General features: G+C 45.7%; 1 protein-coding gene across 1 annotated transcript in view; it reads left to right on the forward strand.

Annotated features, from left to right (window-relative positions):
- The window catches only part of LOC135221928 (mucin-2-like), a 176,394-nt gene that overhangs the window by 49,483 nt on the left and 106,028 nt on the right, over positions 1 to 20,883 (forward strand). Inside the window, exon 2 of the mRNA XM_064259952.1 lies at positions 11,306 to 11,438. Within this exon, the coding sequence (XP_064116022.1) occupies positions 11,306 to 11,438 (133 nt within the window). The remainder of the gene's footprint in view (positions 1 to 11,305; positions 11,439 to 20,883) is intronic.

Raw genomic sequence — 20,883 nt, forward strand, 5'->3', positions numbered from 1 at the left:
TACCAATCGGAGTGGGCCGTTTACTGAAGATGGTGCAGGAAGAATGGCCTTTCCTCCACCTCGACCTCTGTGAATTAGATTGCCGTCTTCCCTTTCCGTCTGAGGAATGTGGATAAGCTGGCAGTCCCGACTTTTAAAGAATACAGAAGTATGTTGTCGACGGCCTTTAGACTCAGAGATTTGGATCTGTCGAACAACAAAGCCCTTCATGATCTTTGAGGTCTGTTGAAATCTCGAAACTGTCTAAATCGAAGCTTCCGGCATGGAACTTAGACGTAGTCTGGAAGTTCCTGATGTCGAAGCCTTTCGAACTTCTCCTTTCTGCATACTTAAGCACGTGACCAGAAAGGCTAATTTTTCTAACCACTCTAGCTACGACAAAGAGGGTTAGTGGGGTTTAAGCCATCAGCAGACATATTGGCTTTAGAGGACATAATGCGGTGTGTTCTCTAAGCCCTTCGTTCTTGGCTAAGAATGAAAACCCGTCTAACCCTGGGCCCAGGTGCTTGGAGATCAAGGGGATGTCACAATTTATTGGGAAAGAGCCAGAGAGAGTCCTGTCAAAGAACGCCCTGGCATCCTTTTAAGGAGCTCTTTCAAAGAGGCTCATTCGTCATGTTTGGTTTTAAAGTGAATGCTCACGAGGTGAGGGCGCAGCCTCGGAGTCATATCAAAAGAGCATGGCACCCAGTAACATCCTGAGTGCCACGTTTTAGCGAAGCAACTCTGTGTTCGCTTCACACTACCTGCGGGATGTGAAGACGACATATGAGATCTGCTGCTCACTAGGGCCATAAGTGTCCGCTGACACAATCTTGGGGGAAAGAAGTACCGCTCATCCTATCCTGTAGAAAATGGTTAGGAAGAGCTGTTAATTATATATTTTCATACAATCAACTTACCTGTCAGATATATACATAGCTAAGACTCCGTCGTCCCCGACAGAAATTCAAATTTCGCGCCACTCGCTACAGGTAGGTCAGGTGATCTACCGGCCTGCCCTGGGTGGCAGGACTAGGAACCATCCCCGTTTTCTATCATATTTTCTCTGTCGCCGGTGGTATCAACATTGTTGTTATTACCTCCTGACTTGGATTCATTTTTTCAACACTTTGATCAGCGTTTTTCGACTTTTGGTGACGTATTTGGATCGTGTTTTGGCATTCGCTACTGTGGACTGTTTTTGGAATAACTCTTTTGGATTTTTCTCAGTATGTCTGATTCTAATGTGAGTGTGAGAATGTGTGTGAATGTAGGCTGCAGGGTGAGGATACCGAAAGCTTCGGTTGATCCTCACACTGTATGCCGTAAATGTAGGGGGGTGCAGTGTTCTGCTATTACACTTGTAAGGAATGCGAGAGTTTGAATGCAGAAGAATGGAAGACTTTGACTTCTTATTTGAAGAAGTTAGAGAGGGATAGAGTTAGAAGGCTGAAAGGTGTGAATTCAAGGCCTATTGAGCCTTTCAATAATAATTCTAACCCTACTACTGTAGATTCTCCCTATAAATCTCATTCTCAGAGTGTCTTTCGGATTCGGCATCGGAAATCGCCAATCTGAAAGCGACGATTCGAGACATGAAGTCCAAGATGGCGGACTCGAAAGGTAAGGCTAGTGATAGTGAAAATTTTAGTGAAGTGAGCCCTATCAGTGTTGTGGAGGGGGCGTTTGATCGTCCCTGCGGCGCTCCCAGGCCTAGACCTCTTCCAAGCTCACATTGCCCGCCCAGAGGAGAAGAAAGTCGAAAGCCTTAAGGAGGTCGGAGGGAATCCCCAACGTCAGACGTCCCTTCAGCTAGCTTTGCTTCATGGCAGCCAGCTCAAGGGCGCTATAGAAAAAGCGTCCTTCGCGATGTTCTCGTCCTCTCCCTCTCCCTCACCTAAACGAGGGTGGAAGGAGTCGAACTTATCGAGACCGCTGAAGCGTCATATGAAGCAAGACATTTATTCTAGCCCGGAGCGCTTCTCGGATGACGCCCCGTCGGCTATTAAGAAGGCGAAGGTGGCGTCAACGTCACCTGACGCTTACGAGGAAGTACCCCATCATGCTTCTTCCCCGAGTGATGACGAAAGCGTCAGGGCACTAGACGTAGGAGAAGCGTCAAGGAAGATCATTATGGCGGTGCAGGAACAACTGTCATCTCTTGTGGGAGTTTTAGCGCCCCGTCGGAAGGACGTGACGCTTCCTATTAAGAAGTCTCGTCCTCTCGCACCTGCTCGAAGTCGTCTTGTAGAAGTGAAGCGTCAAATCAAGAGGAGCTTAGACGTGACGCTCCGTCCAAGATTGTGACGCCGAGTAGGAAAGCCCTTAGAAAGCGAAGCGTCTTCCAAACGCGAAGCGTCATCTAAACGTCAACAAGAGACGTCATACATGACGCTCGGAGAGCGGGAAGCGTCATACATGACGTCTTCTAAAGCGCGAGAGAAGCCGCAGGTTGTGACGCCTTCCAAGTCGATCAGAACGGGAAAAAGGAAAGACTTTCATTCCCTTAGCCCTCTCCGATCAGGAGTTTGTCTCCCCCAGAAGAGGAAAGTTCTGAAAGGAGAACAGAAACTCAGGATTATCACGAGTTCGAACGAAACTCGGATGATGACGATCCTGGAAGAGAGGGCTTGTCCAACTATAAGGTGTTGACTACCCTGCTTCTGGAGGAATACGGAGACGAGTTGACTCCGCTGCTCCTCCTTCTCCGCGCTCGCTCTTTTCGAGTGCGAAGGTGAAGAAGACTTCGTCTTTTCTGAAGATGAAGCCCACCATCTCGATGAAGCGGGCTTTACACGCCTTAGCGCCTGGATGAAGTCGAAGAAAGACTTAACCAGGACAGTATTTTGCATGCCTCCAGCAAGGTTAGCTGGGAAAAGAGGCATATGGTACAAGACGGGGGAGGATATGGGTATCGCTCTCCCTTCTACTACAGAGGCAGACTTTTCGACGTTAGTTGACGCTTCAAGGCGTCCTAGTCTTAATTCTGCCCGCATTACTTGGAGTAATTTCGGAACTAGATCATCTCCTCAAGGGACTTTTCCATGTATTGGAAGTCTTCAACTTCTTGGATTGGTCCCTTGGGGTGATGTCCAAGAAAGCTCACGATTCGCAGGGAATCGAACCTGAAGCCCTGTTATGCATTTTGTCGTGCATCGACAAAGCAGTACAAGATGGATCTTTGGAAGTCTCTGCATTATTTGGAGCAGGTCTTTTGAAGAAAAGGACAGTGTAGGGCGCCTTCTTAACAAAGGCAGTCTCGCATGCGCAGAGGGCAGCTCTACTATATGCACCTCTTTCGAACTATTTTGTTCCCTTCTAAGTTAGTGAAGGACGTGGCTCACTCTTTAACTGAGAAGGCGACGCAGGATCTTCTGACGCAGTCAGCTAGGGAAGAAGAAACCTGCTTTAGTATCGGACAAGAAAGGACCTAGCACTTCTACGCAGCCCTTTCGAGGTGGTCCGATCTCCAGACCTCACCCGCAAGAAGGAAGGCTCCAGAGAAGAGAGGTAGGTCCGCCTTTCGTCCCTTAAAAAAGGGAAAATGAAACATTTCTCCTCCAAGCACCAGTAGGTGCCAGGCTCCTGCGACACTCCCAAGCCTAGAACCTCTTCCAAGCTCACGAACACAGAGGAGAAGGAAAGTCGAAAGCCTTAAGGAGGTTGTGGGGAATCCCCAACAGTCAGACGTTCCTTAAGCTAGCTCTGCTTCGTTGCAGGCGGCTCAAGGGCACTATAGAAAGCGTCCTTCGCGAGTGTTTCTCGTCCTCTCCCTCTCCCTCACCTAAACGAGGGTGGAGGGAATCGAACTTGTCGAAACCGCTGAAGCGCCATATGACGCCTGACAGGGATTCTAGTCCGGAGAGTTTCTCAGATGACTCGCCGTCTTCTAGCCAAGAAAGCGAAGGGGGCGTCAGCGTCACCTGAAGTGTACGGGGAAGTACCCTTTCCTTTTTTCCCACCGAGTGATGACGAAAGACGTCATGCACTGGACGTGGGGAGAAGATCAAGAGAATCATTATAGCAGTTCAAGAGCAACTGTCATCTCGAACGCAACGTCGGAAGGACGTGTCGCTTCCAATTAAGAAGTCTCGTCCTCTCTTACCTGTTCAACGACAAGCGTCATACAGACGGGAAACGGCTAAACGTCTTACAGAAGCGTCTAGTGCGAGAGAGAGAACAGGTGCTTACGAGAGTTTCGTAACGCCAGAGAGAAGTAAGACGTCTTTTAGAAGCGAAGCGTCATTGGAAACGGAGCATAGACATGACGCTCCGTCCAATATTATGACGCCAAGGAGGACGCCTTTGGAGAGCTGAGCATCTTCCAAGCGCGAAGCGTCATCGAGACGTCAGCAAAAGACGTCATCCGTGACGCTTGGCAAACGGGAAGCGTCATGTAAGCATGAAGAGTCTTCTAAAATTCTAGAGAAGCCGAAGCTTATGACGCCTTCCAAGAATATTAGAGCGGGAAAGAGGAAGGATTATCATTCCCTTAGCCCCTCTCCTGTTAGGAGTTTTGTTTCCGCAAGAAGAAGAATGTTCGGAAAGGAGAGCGGAGACGCTTTTAGATCCCGAGTCGAGTTAGAGGAAAACTCGGATAACGAATATAGTGGAAGAGAAGGTTTGTCTAACTGAGAGGGATTGACTAACCTTCTTCTTGAGGAGTACGGGGACGAGTTGACGCCCAACACCACCCCTCTTGCCTACATTCGGAAACAGGGCTGGACGCACTCCTCGTTCCTTTACGAGCTCACGAGAGACCTATTACTTTGGACGTATCACAGTAACATCTCCCTGATGACAAGGTTCTTACAGGGAGAAAGGAATGTGAGGGCGGACAGGCTCAGCAGGAGGAACCAGGTCCTTCATACAGAATGGACTTTACACGAGGAAGTGTGTCTCGATCTCTGGTCTCTGTGGGGAACTCCTCAGGTGGAGTTCTTCGCAACATTTATTTCAAAAAAGGCTCAGTGTTTTGCTCGGTCGTGGAAGATCCCAGAGCACTTATGGTAGATGCCTTCCTGCTAAATTGGGTCTCGAGAGACGTTTGTTTATGCTTCTCCCCCATTCAAAATCCTGGGGGTTAGTAATGAAAGTTTGTGGCGTCAAAGGAGACGAGGATGACGTTAATAGCCACCTTTTGGCCGGCCCAGGAATGGTTCAAGGAGGTGGTAGAGTGAAGCGTAGACTTTCCAAGATCCCTACCCGGAAGGACGGATCTTCTCATACAACCATCAACCTCTCCGCTCTCGCTCTGACTGCCTTTCGACTATCGAAAGACTTTGTCGAGCGAGAGGCTTTTCTCGCGAAGTAGCAAGCGCGATCGCGAGAGAACGCAGAACCTCCACTACGAAAGTATACCAGTCGAAGTGGAAGGTATTTAGAAGGAGGTGTAGATCCAAGAAGTTGTCCTCCTCCACTACCTCTATAACGGAAATTTGCGGATTTCCGGCTATTCCTGAGAGGAAGTCTCATCTAGCCGTATCCCACAATAGAGGGATATAGAAGTATGCTCTCGGCTGTATTCAGGAACAGAGGATTAGATCGGGCAGATAATGAAGATCTCCACGATCTCATAAGGTCTTTGAGACTTCAAAGTATAAGGAACCAGTACCTCCGAACTGGAACCTAGACGTAGTTCTAAAGTATCTGTCATCGGAAAGATTCGAACCTCCTCATCGGGCATCGTTTAGAGACCATTACCCGAAAATGCCTATTCCTATTATCTTTAGCTACGGCAAAGAGAATTAGGGAATTGCATGCTCTGCAGGATGAAGTAGCATTCAAGGGAGACTCAGCGATTTGCTCGTTTCAGACCCTGTTTTAGCGGAAAACAAAAGAGAATCCTACGAATCCCTGGCCTAAGTCATTCGAAGTCAAAGGCATGTCAAGTCTCGTAGGCAGAGAAACAGAGAGGTCTCTCTGCCCTGTTAGAGCTCTGAAGTTCTACCTTCAGAGAAAGCATCGAATGGGAGGCTCTAGACAAGGTCTTTGGTGCGCGGTAAAAGACCCCACAAGACTGATGTCCAAGAATGCGCTGGCATTCGTTGTAAGAAACGTCATTACAGACACTCATAAGGCCTGTCCTGACGAACAGTTACAACTGTTGAGGAATAGAAGCTCATGAAGTTAGAGCTATAGCGACGTCTCTCTTGTTTCATAAGAATATGTCGTTAAAAACATAATAGATACGACATTTTGGAGATGCAACTCAGTATTTGCATCTCATTACTTGAAAGACGTGCGTGTGACATATGAGAAGTGTTTTTCTCTAGGTCCTTTCGTATCAGCGGATACGATTCTGGGTACGGGAGCAGACACCAATCCTTAAATGTTTATACTTTTCTCTTTTGGATATGGTCGAGTCTCTCTAACAATAGAGGACTTAGGCTAGCACGGGCGGCCGTCTATGTTGTTCAGTAAAATTCTTGTCATATCCAATTAGTTGAGTATAATTTTTGAAAATTATGTATGTGTGCGTAGTGATTTTGAGTTACGATTGTTGTGACGAGTTCCGAGGGGATAACTCTGTTAACAATCTGTAGTTCTAACGTATGGTTAGGATCAGGTGGTCGGGATTGGTTGTGTGCTCCTTCATAAGGTGTATTGTCATATAAGTGGATCAGCACCCATGACAAAGTCCTTTTAGGCTCTGCCGAGTAAGTGGGTAAGACCCCATCGGCAGACCCACAAGAACTCTTGGCCATAGATCATATATCTCGCTAAAGTTTCTTGAGGTGATGCAGACTACTGGGCAAACACACGAAGTCTACCACCTATCAGGTAGGAACCAAGGTTTTATTTATACCTACAACATATGTTGTTTACCTGTTCTATTCCATATAGAAGCTGTCTCTTACCCTCCACCGAAGGGTGCCAATCAGCTATGTATATATCTGACAGGTAAGTTGATTGTATGAAAAGATATTGTTTATGTTACAATAAAGTTTCATACATACTTACCTGGCAGATATATACAATTAAAGGCCCACACCCAGCCTCCCCGCAGGAGACAGGTGGAAGAGAGAAAATATGATAGAAAACGGGGATGGTTCCTAGTCCTGCCACCCAGGGCAGGCCGTAGATCACCTGACCTACCTGTAGCGAGTGGCGCGAAATTTGAATTTCTGTCGGGGACGACGGAGTCTTAGCTATGTATATATCTGCCAGGTAAGTATGTATGAAACTTTATTGTAACATAACAATATCATAGTTTTTGGGTCGGCTGCCAGTGGCGGACTTCTCAATTCTTAGCTTTAGTTAAACATCTTTAACTTTGGCTAGGTTGGTCAGGTGGTAATATATATTACTTCTTAGCCCTCATAGTATGGTCAATATGGTCTAGTCACATTGTGGTCACGCTCCCGTTGACAGATCATCTAGAACTCACCAGCTATACAGGTCACTACCTTGCTGGAGACACTAGTAAAGCAAAAGCTAACTTGGGTGACAGTAATCATAGAGTCAGCTATGCTAATAGGTATGGAACCAAGATGTCAATCATCCGCATGCAATTTGTTTCCTAAATCATTCTATTCTGTCCCTTCCCACCTCCAAAGGTGGGATTCAGCTATATATATATATATATCTGACAGGTAAGTTTCATGAACAAAATATTGTTATGATACAATAAAGTTTGTTCATAACTTTACCTGGCAGATAATATTATAATTCAAGTACCCACCCACCTCCCCTCAGGGGACAGTGGCACTAGAAAATCTGAATAGAAGATGGGAATGCTTCCTGATACGCGCCTCCCAGCGGCAGGAATGGGTACTAACCACCTGGCCGACCACTGCGTGTGTCGTAAGTTTTGAAATTCTGTCGGACTTCGGAGAATACAGCTATATATGATATATATATATATATATATATATATATATATATATATATATATATATATATATATATATATTATATATATATATATATATATAATATATATATATATATATATATATATATATATATATATATATATATATATATATATATATATATATATATATATATATATATATATATATATATATATATATATATATATATATAGATATATATATATATATAGTATATATATATAATATATATATATATATATTATATATATATATATAGATATATATATATATATATATCTATCTATCTCTCTCTCTCTCTGCCAGGTAAGTATGAACAAACTTTATTGTATCATAACAATATCATTTTTTGGGCACAGTCAATTCTACTCTATTATCTCTCTCATTTCCGTTATCGAACAAGTTGTAGGAAGATAATGCTTCGTTTGGTGGGTGAAAACCTCTGCTCTTTCTTCAGGAAGTGCCTTTTTCGCTTAGGCAAATAAGTTTTCCTAAGTCTTACAATTGCTATTTTCACCGCAAGTTGATGATTGCATGCGTATCGCCCACTCCCTCTAATTCTGAGAAGAGCGGACAAGAACAGTCATCCTGAATAGAGGAATCTACAGATTACTCTCCCCAGAATTAGGATGCAAGAGCCTATGTTCTTGGTTCGATCTTAGGATCTTTCCAGTGAGTGTATCCATTTTTGGGAACAACCAGTTCGGTATGAACTAGTCATCTTCAGTGTCCTGTTATCGCCATAGAAGCTTTTCTTCGGGATAGTTTCACCTTCGCTCTCTTTGTTAGAGAATGAAGGAGGTCTGTTTTCAATCCTTATTCCTTTTCTCTTCGAAGTGAAGAAGAATTAGGCTGACACACGGAGCCTACGAATATATGGACTTGTGTAATCCCACAACATGCCTTTGTTATCAGTTGTAACGTTCGAGTAATAGACGTATACCTGTAAGGTAATTCTTTGGTGTGTGACCGAGACGAAAAAGTACCCTCTCTTCATTTCCTGAAACACAGGACAGCCTTCCAGGCCTTCCAAGAGTTGCCAATTTTAATTTTTATTTTGGTGATGTTTTGGCAACAGCACCGCAGAATTGGAATTATCATCAAACAAGGGGGTTTTCTTTCCCTTTTGTTCCGGTTATCGTGTAGGTACTCAAAGGTATCTGTTGTGCACTCGATAGCTCTACAAGATGTATGCATTCCAAGATGGAATGTGCTACCAGGCAACTCAGCCTACGGAGTCACGTGAGGAGCAGTGATTGCCTTCTCAGTGAGTGTTTCTGTGCTTGACTGTTCGAATTAGCATCATTTCTCCACTGTCTAGGTTTAACTGCTAATTCAGATCTCTGGCCAGCTATCACAGACTTAAGTCTCTGGTTGGCTTTGGATTGTCGCTTATGGTTTCTATTTTGTTTTGTACTCCACATTTGCTATTGCAAGAATCATCAGACAGAGAGATTTGTCTCTTTAGATTCATTATCATCTTTCTGTGTACCCCACTGTACAAGTACAACAGAAGTACGTAAGTGCTTTGTCGCAATTGATCCATAGGCCACTGCAATGATTCAGAAAGATTTCTTATACAAACAGCTGTTTTTATCTTCCATATTCATTTTCTAATTCGTAAACTGTTCAATTACTAATTGTTAACCCCGAATTGGAGTGACGTTGGAAGACTTAGCCAGCTAGCTCTGCTTCCAATGTGAAGAGAAGAGTTCCTCCCAGAACTTTGTATAAATGTGTTGTCTTCTAGTTTATATGAAGTTTCATTTTTAAAACATTGTTGTGGAGTGTTTGTTTATTTTTTTTTGGGGGGGGCCGCTACTTTGAAGTGAAGCTAAGGATGTAAGAACTACCTCTACCTCATTAGTTTTCAGGTGTTAATTGCTCTTTACGCCCATTCTGCCATCGAACAACCGGAGGCGTTAGTGATCTTCGCTTTTATGGTTTATGTAGGTTTAAAAAGTGTTGAAATTCTTTGTTCACCCCGAATTGTAAATGAATAACGGAAGACTTCGCCTGTACCCCGCCCTACACTGTGGACTTTGTATTGGTTGATCCAGATCGGTTATTACTTTGTCCTATTGGTGTGTTGCGTATCCATGAAGGATTGACATCCATTGAGTGTCTGTCTTTATCTGCTGCGGACTGCCATTGCAGAAGTGTCTTATGACACTTCTTTCTCCGAGTCTTACGAGATCGTGAGAGACTTCTCTGCAGTTGGATAGTCCAGTGGATGGGTACATTTCATCACTCCGAAGAATATGTCGGAAAGGAAGATAGATGAGGTCTCATTGTGACCATATTTATACCTTTCTTCCTTCGGGTCTGCCCACAGTTCCTGGGAACCTCCTTTCCTTGGACCCATGCTGGATGCTCACAGATTGTGTTTGCTTATCCTCCTCCTTTAAGAAGACAAGTTGCATCTTGTCTATGGTGTGTGGTTCTAGAGGTAAGTAGGATGCGAGAGTGACTGTCCTCCCCACCTTCCCCACCTCGTCCTTCTACTCCCCTTCCTTCAGGTTGAGGATAGGACTCAAACTTCACTGGCTGGTCGGGAGATTGATGAGGTAAGCTTACACATCGAGCTTCCTCTCTATTTTTCTTATCAGAATCATTGAAGGAATCCTGCTCCTTTCTCTAGCAAGGGGAGGATGGAGGCTGGCAATAATCCTAACCCTTCCTTGAACTTTGCATTAATGCCTCCGACTCTTAAAATATTCTTCCTAGCCCATTTTTGGATGAGTTACGATTCCTCACTTATTTAAAAAATACCCAGAAGTCTGACTCTTGATCATGCTGCTCCTATACTCCGATCAAGTTGTCTGAGGCAGGGCACTCCTCCTCGCTCTTACGACCAGGAGGAATGGCCCAGGTGTACAGAAATCCTCCTTCCTCCCCCCAATCAGTGAGTCTTCCTTATGTAAAGGATTGAGAGTGTATATTGTGTAGGAGCAAATCACAATTTTTGCACTTTACATTTTTGCCCACCTCATGCCACCCCTCAATCTGAACCTGGGCCAAAAGGCAAAGTGGAGTATTTACATCTTGGCAGGCCTGCCTACCCACCTACCAGAAGGTAGTTACTGCCTAACCACCTTTAACGACTGTAATTCCAGCTTTGCTGAAAGTAATTCCTTGTGTAAAGGACCTCAGGTTTGTATAGTTAGGAAAAATACAATTTAATTTCAAAAATTGTGATTTTTAAATCTTTGTCTGCCTTTGTTTCTAATTTTAAATCCTTGTCTGCCATTATCTTTCTCAAAATACAGAACAACAGGAAAAAAAAAGTGATAAAATCAAGAGGGCTGGGATTGTTATCCATTATTTTGTATATGTATTGCCTAATAATAGACACCAGGTAGATTGTGGCATAATAATAGAGCACCTGGTAAATTCATTTTGTATAACAGTAACTTATGTACATCCATGGTTCAGGTTAATATTACATTTTGTTTTACTTGTAGGCTTGTGATAGCGGCCTGAGTGTGGGAACCGAGACAGAAGGAGACACAACAACAGAAAGCTCTGGACTGCTACCTACTCCAGTGCAGCTACATCGCCATTTCCATGAACCTCACAAGCATGATTTAGTAGCAGGTTGGTGTACATTATCATCATTTATTACATCTAGATCTCAACAATTGAGTACCATTAAGAATATATATATATTATAAATATTTTTATAAAGAATGTGTATGTACTTTTTGAAATTGATTGAAGTGGTAAATACTATGTTAATTAACCCTCACAGTCTGGGCTAATATATGCTAATGCATATACCCATGACTGGGCTAAATTTAAGGATGGCCAGTTTAAAAGAAAAGCTAAAAAAACCTTACAATAGAAAGTGGAAGATATATACATTCACATGGTATAAGAAAAAAATTCTAAAAAAATGTATGTATCTTGCTTGGGAAGTTGTAAGTGAATATTTACCACCAATATCAGGCTTGTTTTTCCCTATGACAATCGTAAAAAAATACGCTGATTTTACCAAGTTATGAGCGTTCTTTCTCATTTTTTTTTTTTTTTTTTTTTTTTTTTTTTGTCACATTGAAATTGCAACTCAAATAATATCATGAAAGATAAAGAAATAAAGCTGGGAACAAATTCGTAGCATATTTACTGTAAAACATTTACTATGCAACCTTGGATGGAAATGTCTGACAACATTTACCAGCTCAAGCAAGACTGAAGGCCCACTCAGCTCACTCGGACTCTTATGCGGTGATCTGAAGAGTTGCCAAGTGATATATGGGACCTGGAACATTTTTCCCACAAAATTTGTTCAAACTGTACGGCGCCAAATCTTGATCATATATGTATGATACCCGGACATTGCCCCAAAGCTATATGTGATCGTATATATACGATACCTGAGCTGTGGGGGGTTAAGAAAAGTACCTACTTTTTTTTTGTGTGTTGTTCATAATTGAAGAGTTAATTGTTCCGACACGGAATACAAACCTTTCGGTCCTTTTACAATAGGAAGGTAACTAGCGGCAGCTGGATGGTCGTAAGCTTTTGAACAAGGGAGTCTGGTAGTTAACTGCTTGTACGTTAGTGCGCGCGCCGCGCAACTGGGAGGTGAAGAATCACTTTTGCTTTCGGCCCGCTGGTGGATAGACGTGTTTATCTTCGCGCTCTGCCCGCTTTTTCGTCGTTTGCTTTTCGTATAGTTGTGTTCTTTTCTGTTTACATTGTGTGACTGAAAATTGTAAGTACTACAATTACGTATTCATTATTCTTTATTATTCAATTACATTGAAGTGATTTATTTTGGATCATGAGTTCTCTACGCCCCCCTGTACCTACAACTGCAGGGACTTCATGAAGGGCGTAAGTGCAGGAAATTCAGAAGTTTTCCAAAATTGATCCTCATATTTTGTGTGCTCGGTGCCGAGGGCGAGAGCGCCGAGCCGTGTATTTTGCGTGAAAATTGTAAGTAAGTACTCTTATTTCATTTGTATTTTTGCCCTGTGCGCTCGGCACGAGCCCTTTATTTTGTATGAAAGTGGAATCGCAAGTGCAGTATTCTTTTTCATTTTCATATATTATTTTTGATTGCATCAATATTCATTTTGGATCAATATTTCCGCTCTTACCCAGGAATTGATCCTTCCCCTCTAATTTTGTGTGAAAGTGAAATCGCAAGTGCAGTATTCTTTTTCATTTTCATAAATTTTGATTGCATCATATTCATTGGATCAAGGTTTCCGCTCTTACCCGGGAATTGATCCTTCCCCTTGTAATTTGTGTGAAAGTGAAATCGCAAGTGCAGTATTCTTTTTCATTTTCATATATTATTTTGATTGCATCAATTCATCATGGATCAAGGTTTCCGCTCATAACCGGAAATGGATCCTTTCCCCTTGCGCTCGGTGTCGAGGGCGCGAATGCGCTCGACCCGAGCCCTTTATTTTGTGTGAAAGTGAAATCGTAATGCAGGATTCTTTTTCATTTTTATATCTTATTATTATTGATTGCATCAATATTCATTGTGGATCAAGATTCCGCTCATACCGGGAATTGATCCTTATGCCCTTGTGCTCAGTGCCGAGGGCACGATTGCTCTCGGGCCGTGCCGTGTATTAGTTTTGGGTGCAGTGGGTGCTGTGCGGGGGTGGGGGAAGCGAGGGCCTGCCAAGTTGTCGGAAACTCTCCCGCGACTCCCTTGGTAACTGATTCTTTGTCTTCTTCTCTCTCTCTCTCTCTCTCTCTCTCTCTCTCTCTCTCTCCTCCCCCCCCCCCCTTGCTCAGCTCCCGCAGATGGCCCTTCCCCTTGGGGGGGGGGGGGGGGGGGGGGTTTATCCGGGTCCTTCTCCTCGCCCGATCTGTCAGCGTGAGGAGGGCACTTGGTGCCCCAACGTACAATTGTATTCGGGGTCTTCTGTTCGCTCGGGGTGGGGCTCCCCGCCGCCCCCTCCCCGTGCCAGGGGACTCCCCCTCCCCGCCCCCCCTCCCCGTGCCAGGGGACTCCCCCTCCCCTTAATCACTCTACTGTTGCTTCCGCAGGTGCTGCTGCCACGAGGGGTGACCTTGGTCATGGTGTGGGCGTCCTGCTTTATCTGCCTGGGTCTGGTGCGGTCACCCATGGAGCACGACAACGACCTTGTCGACTCCAGGGTACGCCGCCCCTCCTAACCTGGTGTACTCGCCTCATGTGGTATCAGTCTCGCCTACAGCCGCTGTGCAGGGTCCGTTCGCCGTACCGAGGGGGGCCCGTGCTGCCGCCGCTCTGCCGCGACCAGACTTCCACTGCCCTAGAGCTCGCCCCTGGACCTGCCGCCAGTACCAGGAAGGTGTCATCGTCGTCTTCATCTTCTTCGTCGTCGTCGGCTGCCGCCTCTTCCCCTTTGACTTCCAAGGCTTCACAGCCGAGGAAGAAGAAGGTTGCCTCCTCCCCTCCTAAGAAGTCTCCCTCGGGAGCTTCTCGGAACCCGTCTCACCTCTGTGGGATGGGGGGGTTCTTCCGCTGGTCCTCCAGCTCTTTCGGGAGGGGTGCCCGTCTCTTCTTCCGCAAGGAAGAAGACTACGGGGACCAGAGGGGCACTGGCTAACACCAGTGCTTCATCGCCTGGTGTCAGGGGCTCTGCCACTACACCAGGTTCCGTCTCAGCCTCTCGTCCGCGAGAGATACCGAATGTACCGTCACCTACCAGTGACTGTGCAGCCAAGAATCAGGCGCCAGAGCTCGCTCAGCGCCAGTTTCACGGCACAGAGCGGAAGGCTGGTTAGAGCCGCTCAGGCGCCTCCCACCAGACCAGCTCTCACTCTTGTAGCGACCGGCTGGCTACCCGGTTGACGTGACGGTCTCTGACCGGCCACAGGCCGAGGCTGGGAAGAGGTCCTCCCGATCGCCGGCGCCAGCGGTGTGAAACGCTGTGAGAGCAAGCATCGGTCTCACCGTGACAGGGGTCTGCAGGTCGACTGACCGTCGCTCCTACAGGGAGCGAACGAGTACGGCAACCAGCAGCAGTTCCCCTGACACACGAGATCGGGGCCGCTGTTCTCAGTCCAGCCATTCTCCCCAGGGAAACGACTCGACTAGGCCTGCAGCTCGATCCCCACCACGGGTTGGCGATCGCCTGCAGCCCTCCAAGCTCGCTGGTTCAGCAAGCTAGCGAAGGGGAGCGTCAGGTCTTCCTTTCCCGTGCCTTCAACTTCCTCGGGTTACACCGGGAAGAGCGAGGCACAGCGGAGTGATCATGAGGGGCGCGATCCCGTCACGACGCTGTATGTACCAGGCACGATCTTCGGACCAACCAGGACGTATGCGCAAGTCCTCCCGATCGCTATTCCCCCTCCTGAAGGTTCTCGGGATATGCTCTTGTTCGAGGGGCTTGACGGTCCTACTCCGCAAGATGCTGTGACTTCCGAGATCCAGAGGAACTTTGCTGAGGTTATGGTGCTGATTCGTCAGCACAACGACCTCAGGGAAGGATCGCCGCTCCCACCAGCAGAGCCCACATCTCGGCTCGAGTCGTTTTGGGGCCTGAAGAGGGAACCCAAACCGACGGTGGGTCTGCCGCGATTGGAGCTTGCCAACTGTGTTGAACCAGGTAGAGTCTCTCGTCTCCGGACAAGAAGGCTCTCTCAGTTCTGGTTGGTCGAACAAGCTACTTCCACTTCCTCTACTGCGACAGCGGCGTTTCTATGTGTCTTCAGACACCGTATTTGAATACCCCTTCGGTCCTCCTGAGAGGTTTCGACCTCGACGAGGACTGGAATGAGTCGGAGGACGGTATTGGCTCTCTCCTGTCAGGTGTCGATCAGCCCCACCCAGACGACGTTCACAGTGGCGGCAGACCCTTACCTACAGTGAGAGTTCGTAACCCTCCTCGGGAAAACGTTTTCTCCTGACGATATGTTTTCCCAGACTGAGATTGCGGCAATGGCTGCTCCTACTCTTCTCCAACTGCTAGTTCCGCTGGGAAGGCGAGCGAGTATCCAATTCCTCCCCCATTCCGTCTCTCCTTACGGCTACGAGGGAAAGGGGAGGGATCCTACAGAGATTTCTCTGTAGGATCCCACGTTGGGGACTGCCCTACCGGGGGGACCTTCGGGTCCTACCTGACGTAAGCCCCGGTCGTTGAGGAGGGATCCTGCCCCATCCTCGATTTCTATGGGAATCGAGAGGACCACCAGCCGATAATCGTTTGACGAATCCGGTGGGGGTTTCGCAGAGTGCTTAGAATTCTGCGGAATTTCTAGCACTCTCAGAGTGTTCGAGTTTTTTACGATCTCCAAACACTTAGGCGAGACCACGGTCCAAAGTGAGCGAGACGAGAATCCCCGATAATTGTTACCATGATAATCGGGAACCTCGCCTAATGCTCGAATTCCTGGAATTTCTAGCATTGGGAAGAAGACTGCTGCTGAAAGAAGAGTATATCACAGTAGGCGACCAACCTGGAATAGAGAACGGACGGGAACATCCAGTTTGGCTTGAACTGTCGTCTTCGGTATTCTGTTCACCATTGAAGCTTTCCTTCGGGGAAGACTTCTCCTTCACTCTCTTGACTAGAGAACGAAGGCGGTCGATCTCCAATCCTTATTCTCATTCCTCGAGGGGAAAAGAATTTAGGATGGAGGTCGTTGTACAGAAACCTACAAATATACGACGTATATTACCCTCGCGACATGATTCTGTTAAGCAGTTGAATACGTAGTTAACTCTACGTATTGTGACCGAGATGAATAGTATCTTAATTGAACTGCTCGGGGCTGCCTGCAACCTCCCAGGAGTTACCAGTTTTGATTTTAGATACTTGGTATTGTCACAACAACACCAAATCAGCTTTTGTATTTACCAAAATCCGTTTCGTTTAAATATAATTGCTCGAGAGTGAGTTTTTTTTTTTTTTTTTTTTTTTTTTTTTTTTTTTTTTGCTCGATGGTTCTAGCCGAACGCATTCCTTGGTGGAATGGATTACCTGGCAACTCAGGATGAGGAGTCAGTAAGAGCTAATGTGTATTGAACTGCCTGATAGCAGCTCAGTACCAGCTGGTTCTCCGAGATGCACGGTCGGTTATGTCTCTCTCCCCTGCTTTGATTGACTACCGAACCGTATCTCTGCCCAACAATCACGGACTTAGATCTCTGATTAACGGGGATTCTCGCATACATGAAGGACCATCTACTGCTGTGACGCTCGATTTCATCGCCTTTGACATTGCGAGAATTTTCAACAGAGATATGTCTTGGACTCTTTCATCTTTCTGTTTACCGCACGGTAACAAAAGTCTGTACTAGTCTCCCGCTGCATCGCACTGCGATAATGCGAATGAGTTTTGCAGACATCTGAGTTTGTCTTCAAAATATCTCGTATACGTAGGTGTGCAATTATTCATTGTTCACCCCGAATTAACAGATGTATCAGAAGACATCGCCTACTCCCCGACCTGACAGCTCTACTTCCAAATGTTCAGCCCATGAGAAGCAGTTCTTCAGGCAGTACTTCCCTGTGTTTTCATTACTGAAAAGCGCTCCGCTTTCATTGCAACTATGACTCCTCACCGGACAGCAATGAAATCGCGGTTAGCGTTTTCAGTCATTTGTAAGCACAGGTTCAGAATCTTGAGAATCCTTCTCTCGATTCGGCTGTGAAGACGTAGGTTGCATTCTCTGTCCACCTTCGTCTTCAACGGCACAGTGTTAGTGTTGTTTCTCCTTAGCTGAGATTCAACTATACTATGAGATGTCTTGCCATCAGGGACCTCGGTCTTTAGAAGGCAATTGACTTTCGCCTGTTGGGCACATGCCTTAAGAGAATCATCACCTCGCCGGCTGGCATCGGTGACAAACAAATACGATTTGTTTAGTTTCTCGGCATAACCCTTTTAGGGCGAAGGTCACAAGACTTTCTCGGATGCTTGGACAACTCCCTCCTACCAAACACAGTCAGTCGGCAGCTGTCAGAGCGCCCGAGTCAGTTACGAACTTCGCTGTGGACTTAGTTCGGTTGTTCCAGATCAATCTTATCTTTGTCCTAATGGCTTGTCCCAGTACCCATACTATCGACACCCACCATGGAGTGTCGATGTCCTATCCACTACCGAGAAGAAGAACTTCACTGCATGGGGATAGGAGAATGCGAGACACTTCGCTGCAGATGGATAGACCAGTATGGGTACTGGACATCACCGAAGTCGAGAAGAGGGATAGGTCATGCGACTATTCCCTTTTCCTCTGAGGTAACTGCATGACTTTTCCTGCGAAGTCAAGCATCCAGGGGATGGGGATCCGTGACGCTCGATTTCATATCGAACTTCGTAGCAAAGACTCAGAACCTTTCGGTCCCTGACGATCGGTTAGAGTCCTTCACAATCCCCTCCCTAATGGACTTCACCGCCTTCGATGCGAAGGAGATGCTGCTTTGTCCTGTGAGGGCGTGACGGCGCTATCTGAAGAAACTCGACACCCCAGGCTGAGTGTTGAAGCCTCTTCGTCAGCACCAGGATGACCTAGAAGAAGTACATTCCCTCGTGTTCCGCAAGAACTTCTCCGTGGCGCAGGTACTGAAGGCAGGGGTCTGGTACAACCAGACCACATGCACCTCCTCCTACCTTCGGGATATTGCCCACAGGTCCTTGGATAGTTTTCCTTAGGACCCGTGGTGGCTGCTCAACACGTTGTGTAGCTAACCCAGACCCTCGCAGGCTGAACAGCATCGAGTCCTAGTGTGACTGTAAGAATGGATGAGTGAATGAGTGTGTGACTGGCTCCTCTTCCCATCTTTTTCTCCCCCTCTACCTGTGGGTAGAGGGATACGGTCATCACCTTGCTGGATAAGGACGAGATGCAGGTGAGCTACTCGAGAGAGCCCCATCCTATCCCTTTCACTAGGGATGGGAGCGAATATCCACCACTTCCTCCTACAAGGGGGGGGGAAGTGGATGCCAACAAGAGACAACCCATAACTTTATGTTGCCTCTTGCAAACAGGAACAAGTTCTTGCTTGCTGGTACGAAGAGATATGCTTGCCTCTCTCTTAGTACTTGGTCCAGAGGTCTGACCATTGATCCTGCAGTGCACACCCCGATCAATCGGACAGAGGCTTGAATCCCTCCCTCGCTCTTACGACCAGGGAGGCTTTCAAGGTTGGGCGAACACCAGTCTGTTCACAAAAGACTCAGATCCCTCCCACCAAGAAGTGAGTCTTCCTATTGTAAAAGGACCGAAAGGTTTTGTATTCCGTGTCGGAACAAATAGCAATTTGTCCAAAATTGCATTTTGTTCATGAAGCTTACTTGTCAGATATATATATAGCTGTATTCTCCGAAGTCCAACAGAATTTCAAAACTTACGACACACGTAGTGGGAGTCAGGTGGTTAGTACCCATTCCCGCCCCTGGGAGGCTGGTATCAGGAACCATTCCCATTTTCTATTCAGATTTTCTCTGTCGCCGGTACTGTAAACATCTGTTTTCAATACCTCCGTCTTGAAAACTTCCCGGCTACTTAAGTATCCTGATTGACTTTTGGTTTTTGAATTTGGATCTGTGGCTAGGCACACGTTATTTGTGGACTGTTTTGGATATCGTCTTGATTTTTCCTTAAACTAAGATGTCTGGGTCTAGTTCGGCTAGCGCCAGAGTATGTTGTAAGGATGAATGTAAGGTGAGGCTACCGAAAGCTTCGGTAGACCCCCACACAGTATGCAAGAATTGTAGGGGACATTTGTGTATGTTTGATGATCGTTGTAAGGCAGGGGTCGGCAACCTATGGCACGCGTGCCAAAGATGGCACGCCGAGTGCTTGCATATGGCGGCATGTGATTCGAAAATGCAAAGAAAAAAATCCTAAACAAAACAAAAAAGAAATTAAAATAATATTATATTATAATATTTATATATATATATATATATATATATATGAATATATAGATATATTTATATATATATATATATATATATATAGAGAGAGAGAGAGAGAGAGAGAGAGAGAGAGAGAGAGAGAGAGAGAGAGAGAGAGAGAGAGAGAGAGAGAGAATATGTATTGTGCATTATTATTCTTATCTATATGGTTTATTTCCTTTCAAATCATATGATTAAAAAGTAAATTTTTCCTATGATACATGAATTAAAACAAAAACGTTTCATATTCATGATGAGGGGTACGGTACATGATTGCATCGAGATGTAGGCCCTGGACGAGATGTAGCTAGACGAGTATGATACATGAATTGTAACAAACGTTTCATACTCATCACGATGAGGGGTACGTGATTGCATCGTACTCTGCTGTTGTTTCAGTTACTCTTTAGCCACCTTACTTAACACCCATTCCCAGTTTAATTGTCGCCATGGCTACTGCGAAAAAAGTCAAGCTTGATGTCCGATCATTTCAGTCGTCATGGACAAATGACTTTGGATTTATTCAGCAGAATGACCGTGCTGTGTGTGCTCTCTGCTGCGAGAATGTCGTATGCCGCACATCAAGTGTTATAAGACATTTCGAAACAAAGCACGAAAAGACTTTCAAGATAGTGCTGACAAAGCTGAGGCGATCAAGAAAGCAGTATCCCGCTATGGAAAACAGAGTAATGTGTTTAAAAACTTGAGTGCTAGCAAAAGTAATGAAACTGAGGCCAGTTACAAACTAGCTCTGTGTATTGCTAAGCATGGAAGCCTTTTACTGATGGAGATATTATAAAAGCACTTTGCTTTCCTAGAGTGCTCTGAAGTATTATTCGATGGAATAACAAAAACACGTGATTATCTCAAGGATAAAAGACATGCCTGTCTCAGCTAGGACCGTGGAGAGACGTATTTCTGAAATGGCTGATAATGTAACCCAGCAGCAAACGGTTGCTTTAACAATTACACCTGTGTTCAGTGTTGCCCTGGACGAAGCGTGGATATAAATGACATTCCCCCGCTTTTTGCTGTTTTTGCCAGGTATATGGAACCACCAGGGAGAAGACATACTGAAGGCATTCACCGACCATTTTGAGAACAGAGGGGTAGACATAGGAAAGATTTTTGCAATTACAACGGATGGTGCTCCTGCTATGGAAGGGAAAAACAAGGGTTTTAC

Source organism: Macrobrachium nipponense, chromosome 3 (genome assembly GCF_015104395.2).
Source record: "Macrobrachium nipponense isolate FS-2020 chromosome 3, ASM1510439v2, whole genome shotgun sequence".
Classification (NCBI taxonomy): Eukaryota; Metazoa; Arthropoda; class Malacostraca; order Decapoda; family Palaemonidae; genus Macrobrachium; species Macrobrachium nipponense.